This window comes from Aplidium turbinatum, chromosome 3 (genome assembly GCF_918807975.1).
Source record: "Aplidium turbinatum chromosome 3, kaAplTurb1.1, whole genome shotgun sequence".
In the NCBI taxonomy this organism is placed as follows: domain Eukaryota; kingdom Metazoa; phylum Chordata; class Ascidiacea; order Aplousobranchia; family Polyclinidae; genus Aplidium; species Aplidium turbinatum.
Genome location: NC_137474.1, coordinates 34,446,318 through 34,455,686, shown reverse-complemented (window position 1 = coordinate 34,455,686; position 9,369 = coordinate 34,446,318). Strand labels below are relative to the sequence as shown.

Genomic DNA, 9,369 nt, shown 5'->3' with positions numbered 1-9,369 from the left:
CCCTAGGGGTAAACCAATACAATACAGTATTGCGAAGAAAATGATTGTTTTTGTCACAAGCATGATACTCGCGTAACATCAAGCAAGCTACGTGAAGATTACGCAACACGTGGCTACGAGTTTTTTCCTTGTTGTTGTTGCGATCGTTTTATTTGTTACTTGTCATAAGTCATTGTTACATTTGTCAGGTTTACAATGGGATTTATTAATCAATAAAATACGATCTTTCCATTGCCTCCCTCAAAAATTTTTTTTGAAAGTTTTTAAACTGTTTATAATATCGCTATAAATTACGACAGCTATCAAATACTTGGAATTAAAATTATCTCGATGATTGAAAGCTCCACCCCCGAAATGAATAAATAAATATCTATTTTCAAATTTCATTAAAAAAATGCAATTTTCGAAACTTTTTGAGTTTCATTTAAAAAGTGCACTTAGTAAAGTAGCAGTTTTAACGTTCTGCAAATTTCCACGTTTACATGATTCTATTCGAGGAAAGCTACACCCCTTGCCAATTCCCAATAATAAAAGCAACCTTTTTCAATTACTCAAGATTTTGCATTTTGAATTATTTTCCGATTTCAATTGGAGTGTATTGTCATCTACTTCATGCTTTAATTTCTACTTTGTTATCTACTTCATGCACAGAGGTGGGCAGTAGCGCGCTACTTTTGTAGCGGCGCTACTAGCGGCGCTACTTTTTTGGTAAAAGTAGCGGTAGCGGCGCTACTTTTTAGCTGGAGTAGCGGCTGCAGTAGCGGCGCTATTTTTTTTCCAAAGTAGCGGTAGCGGGAGAGGCACTACTTTTTTTCAGTCGCACTCCCGCTACCCGCTACTTTTTAATTTAAATTGAAAAAAATGCTTGTTTTTTTTGCAATACTGGCGTGGTCAAACAGCTATATAATCGGCTTGGTTGCAAAGTTTCGGTCTTTTCTAGCTGACGTCAACTTCTTCGGCGAATATCTCCGTGTGATGAAGCCTATCTGCCAGGCTTTAGACATTCTTCAGGGCGAGTCCAAGACATATTACGGAGTCTTGCTTCCAACCATCACAATTTGTGAGAAGAAGTTGACCGAGATCAGTGATCTTGTGACCTGTGAGGAGTTGAAAGTGAAAGTCCTTGAAGGGGTGAAAAAACGATTCAACAAGTACTTCAACAACATGAAATGCGTTATGGCATCATATCTTCATCCCTCCTTCAAGACGTCGTGGCTACAATTTCTGCACTACATTTCCACGGATGATGCTGACGCACTGCGAGAAAAAGTCAAGACGGATGTAATTCGACTGTTGCGGGAGACATGCAGCCAGGTTGATACCGAGAAGAGTGACACCAACACCAGTCATGACTCCGAGGATGTATTTTTTGGAGTGTTTGCGCTATCCCTTGAAACGGCGGTGCAGAAGGAAGCAGCAATTGTGGACGCCTTTTTTTCGGACAAGAGCAAGTCCTTGAGCTTTTCGAATACCGAGTTAAAACGTATCTGTTCATTAATACAACACCCCCATTCCTTCCAGTGCTGCGGTGGAGAAACTTTTCTCTGTTGGAAAAGATGTGCTTAAGCGAAAGCGGGCAGGACTTAGTGACTCTCATTTTGAAATGCTCGTGTTTTTGAAAGATGCGTAACAATAAATTTCCCTTAAAATGTGTTTTCTATAACGACGTTAAAATGACAGCGTAAACGAATGATTACATTCGTTTTCAAGGTCATTTTTGCGTCACTAGGGACTTGAGTGTTTCCTAGTGTCATTTAGACAAAAGTAGCGGAAGAAGTAGCGGTAGCGCGCGCTACTTTGGCCCGAGTAGCGGTAGCGGGTAGCGCGCTACTTTTGTAAATTGGTAGCGGTAGCGCGCGCTACTTTGACCCAAGTAGCGGTAGCGGGTAGCGCGCTACTTTAAAAGTAGCGGGTGCCCACCTCTGTTCATGCAGTAATATGGCGTGACAAACTGTGAGGCGGGAATTTATTGGTCTGACATAGAAGTTGCTTGTTACATCATAGAAAAAATTACGAAAAGTCTGAGGCGGGAATTTATTGGTCTGACATAGGAGTTGCTTGTTACATCATAGAAAAAATTACGAAAAGTCCAGTAAAAGTTTTCGCCGACGTTCCAGTTTTATTCAGCTTAAAGGTGCCACTACAAAAGCGTTCAAAATTGCAGCCCTCCATTGAGTCATTTTTTGTTGCGTCTAGTCAGGATTTCAGCCAGCATGAAAGTGACCAAACGCCTGAACGAAACGAAAGTGTGCCACTGCCAAAAGGCGTTAGCATGATCAAGGAGGTGGAAGAACCGAGCACGAGCAGGATAATCGCTGTTGAAGGGAGAAGCTATCAAAAATCGTGGGAAAGCGAATTCCCTTGGCTTAAGTTTTTAGGTTGCCATATTGTGCTATCCGCCACCCCGTGCAAAAATAAAAGTCGGCGCCTATGGTTCACAGCATAATGTAAACTATATAGTTAAATATATAACTGTAAACAGGTAACATGTAATATGTAAGGTAACAGGTAACATGTAATATGTAAACAGGTAACAGGTAATATGTAACTGTATAACTGTAAACAGCATTATGTTATTAACAAAATAGTTTAAGATGACTTATGGTTAAAGATTTTAGGAATGTCTGAAAAATCATCTATGACTTGCCTTTTATTATCCCAGAAGCACCACACAGTTCCTTTGGATGTCCAGACATCCTTGAAGCCAAAGGCATTTCTTGCTTGACGAAGTAGTGCAAGACGTCGCTTGGTCAAGGACTCTGTGATTGACAGTTTAGGACCATCATCAGTTTTCAATTTACTTTTGCAATAAAAAATTTCATCCCTTGTCATCCTTCTAACAAATTTAATAATTAAATTAATTTGCGTTCTTCTGGTGACTATTTACTAGGTTACCTCGTGATGTTAAAGATGATAACTAGCTTTTTTTTCCGACGTTTCGTCAGTCAGCACGACTGACTTTATCAAGGTGGCTAAAACAGGTTAATACAACCTGTTCAGCAACGATGGCACAACACAAAAACGTGTTGTGCCATCGTTGCTGAACAGGTTGTATTAACCTGTTTTAGCCACCTTGATAAAGTCAGTTGTGCTGACTGACGAAACGTCGGAAAAAAAAAGCTAGTTATCATCTTTAACATCACGAGGTAACCTAGTAAATAGTCACCAGAAGAACGCAAATTAATTTTATTACCAAATGCCTGGTGAACAGTCTCTCTCTGTTTTTACTAAATTTAATAATTATTGGTTTATTTTTATTTTTTGAAGGCAAGGGGTGGCATGCATCTATGTCTCTCACTGTAAGACAGTTTGTTGGTTTAATAATTTTATTTAACTTTTTACTACATATTCAGAATAATCAATGTTACTTCCCTTGCTTGGTGTATCATTGCATCCATGCAGTATGAGGCAATTGCTTCGCCCATACTGCTCCAAGTCATCCAGCTTGCGATCCGTCCTGTATGCAGACTGTTGGAGGTGCCAAACTTGCTCTTGGAGAGCATAGACCTGTTTGGATAGCTCCGACAACTCCACTTGTTGAGCCTGCTGCAGCCCATCTGCAAAAGATGAAGACACAGCAACAGCAGGGGGTGCAGCAGTGGTTAGGTCATTATTGTATTTTTGTTCATACCTTTCTTGTCTTTTCAAAATCTCTTCCATGCCTGTCAGTATCTGATCCATCTTTGCCTTGCTGTCCTCAGAATTCATGTTGCAGTTTGATATTATTTTTGGGTTATTTAATACGATATTATTAGTGAAAGGTACAGGAACCTATACAACACTCTGCTACTCCAGCATTCCCTGAAACTTATTCAAATAGAATGACCGCTTGGTCTTTTTGCAGTCTCCTCGTCATATGACACACAACAGATTATTGCATATTAAATGGTATTTTGACCAGGGTGAAGACCTGTATACCGGCTCCGTAAATTCCAGGGCTATTACCGGTAGCTTTATTATCCACAAGTTATATACTGTTCAATAAAATTTTTGAACCAGCATCGGGTTTTGTTTTAAAATTTCATGAACAATATTAACCTACTTCAAGAACAGTTTTCACAAAGTAGCCTACTTTGCTTCAAACTTTTCTTATAAATACGCTGATGCAAGACATTGGAAGAGGGTTTGAAAAGTTGCAATCAGTTATAAAAAGTCTTTTTTTTCAACGCTACAGTCTACAGGCACCCCATTCATTGCAACACTAACAAGTTTATAGTGGCATTATAAAGTTGAAAAAATTTGTTCAACAATACTCATTATATCACAGGATATTTCTTTTATTCACCTGTTGAATGATAGACTGACAGTTAATATGAAAAAGTGGAATACAGGTTTGAAGAACCGTATCGACAAATATCATAACTCTTAATCAGTTTCTCATTTATCATCTACACTTGAATTCGTGGGGCATTTTAGTATATTTGCCACTTGTTAGACTAATTAAGATATCTAGCCTATTTGAAAACTTGTAGCTTCAAGTAGTTAGTTTAAAAAGTAAATATAGAGTAGACGTGGTAAGAACGTAATTAAATTATATTGCCGCTTCATGAAATAGATAAAATTTATATGATGTTTTGGTGAAACATATTCCATATTCAAATCATTACAGCGTCTTTTTGTAGATTGTACATTTTGTGTAGTTAGTAACACTACATTTGGCAATTGCCATGTCGTTTTTACAAACTTTAAACTATGAAAATGTTGATGACTTTACCAAAGACGTTTGGTACACGGAATATGGACCACTTGGAGTGTCAGGATTCAATTCAGATGGGAAGGAGGTTGGAAGTAAGTTAGCTCTCAGACTTTACTTTCTTTTGTGATTAGTTTGTAGTTGTATATACTTTTACTGTAGTAGGTTATCCAACTTTCTAAGATAAACATGCTAAGGTATATATTATATGTGTTTAAAATATTCAATATTCTTATTTCTTATAACATATAAATTGCATAATGGATTGGTAAAGTATCGTTAAATTTTTCGATGCATAATCCTAGTTGTGTGTGATGCAACGGGTTAATGATTATTCAAATATGTTCTTAGACTTTTGCAGTTTGTGTGAAGTATCTCTTGATTCTGCATCGTTAGTCCATTCTCACTTCTCCGGCAAGAGGCATGCCACTAAACTGCGGCAATTTCGAAGTGCTAAAAGTGAGTGTTTTCAGTGATGTTTTGAAAATTAATTTTTACAGCAATGTTTGCAAGGCATAAGTCTTTTAACTGTTTTGGTCTCAGCAGATACATATATATATACCTGTGTAATGTGTATAGTGTATTGTAGTAATATTTATTTATGAATCAGAAATTGTTTATTTCAAACTAGGACACATGATTGATAAACATACATGATAAACATAATTTGCTGAGCGTTAAAATGATTGTGGGGGCACATGCCCCATTTAACCCTACGCCAGTAGGTTGATGGAAAAAGAACTTGACCTGATTGAAAAAAGACTGATTGAATTTTTTAATTCAACCCAAAAAATTGATTCAGAAACAGTTAAAACACCTTTAGCCCAGCACAGTGTAATTAAAATATTGGCGCTGGTAAAGAAAAACAGACAAATCAATGTGAGAAAGCCCTAGTTTTACCACTACTACTATTTACTACTTCTACTATGCGAATTAAACAACTACCGTATATATAAAAAAATGGTTTTAGTGAGAAATACGGTAGCCAAGTCTCATCTTTGTTTTGTTAGGTGCAAAAACCAATTTTTATATTTTGTTTGTATTAAAATTGAAATCACTACAGTGACAAATACAATTACTACTGACCGTACATTCAAAAGAATATTTAATTTTATTACGAAATAATCAAATCGTTATTCATGCATTGCGGTATTTGGGCCTTACGTCATTCGTGCCTTGCGGCCTTGGGATGGCTTCATTCCTGTTTGCGTCTTTCGGAAGCGTAAAGTCGTGTATCCTTTCAATCTATTCCGCTCCATATTTACCTGTTCAAAAATGTTTAGTTCTTGAAACCCTTCTTAGTTAAAGCTTGCAATCATTTTGATCTTAAGTTATGCTTAAAAGCTGATGTTTCGTGCAGTGGGCCTTCTAACATAAATATGTAACCAAATGCCTTAGATTGTCGCACAGACTTATTGTGCACTGTTGAGTCTGTAAGGTTTAGGTCACTGTTGTACACTGTAAGGTTTTCCTGACCTCAATGAAAATTTTTGCACTTAAAACGTTTCTTTTTTTAGATCGTCTTGTCATTGAATCATCAACCGGGAACCCTGATGATCCTGATAACTTGTTTCTTCCTGGTTACTGCCGAGTCTGTGATGCCGAACTTACACAGGACGACCAGTCAGAGTCTCATTACATGGTTCGTTAATGCAAAGTTCACTCTTTTTGATATTTAATTTACCAATATCGTCCTCATTTGTTTTGAAATGTTATCGGGAGCATCTCACATCTCATTGCATCAAAACAAATTGATTGTTAGCATAAACATTGTGCATACACATAAACATACAACATACACATACGATAACATATATTGTGCAACTGTGCATTTAATAAGAGAGTGCGACAAAACTGTAGCTCTGTGTATGCGTGAAAGGTCGTAGGGTCTGCACTCGAATGTCTGAACTTAATATATCTTATTTTTTTTGGAGCTATTTTGTTACCTTCACAATAGTTTCTACGTTATTGAAATTCCATTGTTCCGACCACTTATTACAGAGTGAAAGGCACCAGAAAAAAGTACGTCATTATTTCCTGGTGAAAGTCGGAGCAAAAGAAATGCCCACCCCCAAACCAGTTGACCCCGAAGAAAAAAAAGTGAGTTTTTATCCTTTTGGTCTTTAATAATCAACTACACTCTTAATTTGTGGCTGTATGAGGCGTAATAGCAATATCTATATTATTTGATGTCCCATTGCAATATCTTCTTACAGTTGACTCAGTAATAGAGTGTTTGTCCGACGTTCGAAAGGTTATCGGTTCGAAACCCACCGAGAAATTGCAGTTACGTCTTGGTGACATGTCTGGAAGCGGACACCAAAACCACATTTGTCTTCCCTTTCACTTAACACTAATCAAAATCAAACCATCAAAACTTTGAATCCGTTTTTCTTTTACACGCGAAAGCGAAACAGCTGAACTAGCAAATGTTAAACCCGGTCTTTATTTCTCCTTTTTATTTCAGATTAAGAAATTTCGATGAATTTTGTGTATTTAAGTTTTTTAGATCTAGAGTTGAAGCTTTGAATCTTGTTGAGATGCTGAAATTTTTAGACATATCTCTACATCTTGCACAAAAAAGTTTCATACGGCATGAAAACTAATTTGTTTTCGAAAGTTAGTTAGTTTTTTTGCATAACTTGTCCGAAGTGAAATGCATACGAGTCAAATATTCAATTGCAGAAAGAGCTGGAAGGCCTGAGCAAAATGGAATACTGCGCGTTGTGTGAATGTGAGTTTTCTGCTCCGGTAGTGGCGAGGGCACATTATGACGGAAAGAAGCACGCCAGGAAGCTTAAGGAAAAAGCCGAGTTTGAGAGTAAGTTTACAAATTCCCCGATGCATAGTTTTATATTCCTTCAGCGTTTGTTATAAATCCGTGTCATTTTCAAACTCAACCTTTCAGCGCTTGAAGAAAACAACGTGGACTGGACTAAATGTGAACCTTGTGAAGCCACCTTTGAAACCAGACAAGAATATCTGCTTCACGTCATCACTGTCAAGCATAAAAGTAATATGGAGAAGGGCCTCTCCGCCGAGGAGAAAGCGAAGTTGCTGGCGAAAAGGTACGTCCATGTTACTTGTAGTAGTTGCATTCTAGTTTGATAAGATGATAATGATAAGGTAATAGACATAGTAAAAAAATAAATTTCAAGTAGTTGTAATGTAGCACCCTTGAGTGATTCGTATTCATCAAAAGCGCGATGTAACTTGCATAAATTGAATAAACGATCTTAAAATCCCTAACCTCTGCCCCCGAACTGAGTTTAATCGTGTATGCTTTGAAGTTATTAAAGATCAACTTCCTCCCGATGAGATTTCAGTCTTACTACAGTTATTTCTTTTGTTAAGAATCTGTTTAACTGTTATAGTGTCGCAGAAAGGGCGTTCAAAACAGTTATGCTACGATGTTATGTGGCTGTGGGTTGGCAAGAAACGTCACACTTGACGTCACATGGCAAGGGGTTGAAAAAAGTAAGAAAATGACGTCATGTGGGTGGGTTAGTTCAAGAACTAATCCTGAAGATGGAATATTTATATGTTGACAGGAAAGAAGAAATCGAGACGCAGATGACTGAAGAGGCAGCAAAGAGAAAATTGCTTGAAAACGAACTCAAGTCCATTGACAACGAACTGGGAAAGTTTTGAAGGTTGAGCTGCGACAAGAAAACGGTCATTTCCACATTAAATCAAAGGCTAGAAATGTTGGTGAAGCCCCAAATGCGATTCTTGTTTAGCTGTCGAGATTTTCTTACAAACAATGTCAAATTTAAAAAATGATGTATTTCCTTGCAAGTTAAGTAAAATTATCCGACATGATACAGTGCACACAATATTACAAAGCTACAATTTTGTTTGTAATGCAGTGCAAAACTTTTACCCCTGGCACACTTAACGCTATGACGTCAAAAATAATGCATAGACTAATTAAGAGGTTTTCAACACTTTTTCTAACTTATGTTTTCAATATTTCAAAGGAAGAAACCTTTAAGGGACAAAGGCTTTTTGCACCTAACTTCTAGTTTGCTGGTTCTGAAGCCAAGATCTGTTTGAAGGATTCAGTAGTTTGAGCCATGTTGTTGGTTTATTGTCGTTCAGTTGTAACTCTGTGTGTGAAAGAAACGTCATACACCAGAGACCAGATAATCTTTTGATATATCTTACAACATGTTTTGTGGATGCACATGGGCTAACACAAAAATACAAGAACATTCAAGTTGTTGTTTTCAGTCTGTATCATGTGGAAAGGTTTCACCAAAATAAATCTTTAGTTCAGACTACGAAAGTTTCTTGCTTGGTTAGTTTTGAATCTTTATCCTCGGACTAACAAAGCCTCCGATAGATAATTCCTGGCACATTCGCATACTTGTTCAGGCTCGCATTAAAAAACTCCAACAAAGATTACAACAAAGTAGCTAGTATGGATGATTAGATGTCCATTTCAGAATAACGGATACTTTTGAACCAGTTCCAAAAACTAGAACCGGAATAAGATACTTGTCAAATGTTTGTCTCTGCTGTGCCGCATTCTGATTTTGATCACCCAAACTTTTTGTACGAGAATTCGATGCGTGTGTGTGCAAAGTGAGAGGGCACTTTACCGCGTATCTTAATCTTCGCTAAATCTCTCAAGTCGTTTGATGAAGATCCTTTTTTAGCCTTCAATGTTTCAA

General features: G+C 37.4%; 1 protein-coding gene across 1 annotated transcript; it reads left to right on the top strand.

Moving 5' to 3' along the window:
• Nucleotides 1–4,613: 4,613 nt before the first annotated feature.
• Nucleotides 4,614–8,963, top strand: LOC145767198 (zinc finger matrin-type protein 4-like). Its single transcript, XM_082578974.1, has 7 exons — nt 4,614–4,788; nt 5,045–5,152; nt 6,211–6,335; nt 6,695–6,793; nt 7,379–7,514; nt 7,602–7,761; nt 8,245–8,963. The coding sequence occupies exons 1-7, from the start codon at nt 4,668–4,670 to the stop codon at nt 8,342–8,344; spliced, it is 849 nt and encodes a 282-aa protein (XP_082435100.1). The 5' UTR covers nt 4,614–4,667; the 3' UTR covers nt 8,345–8,963.
• The last annotated feature ends 406 nt before the right edge of the window (nt 8,964–9,369 follow it).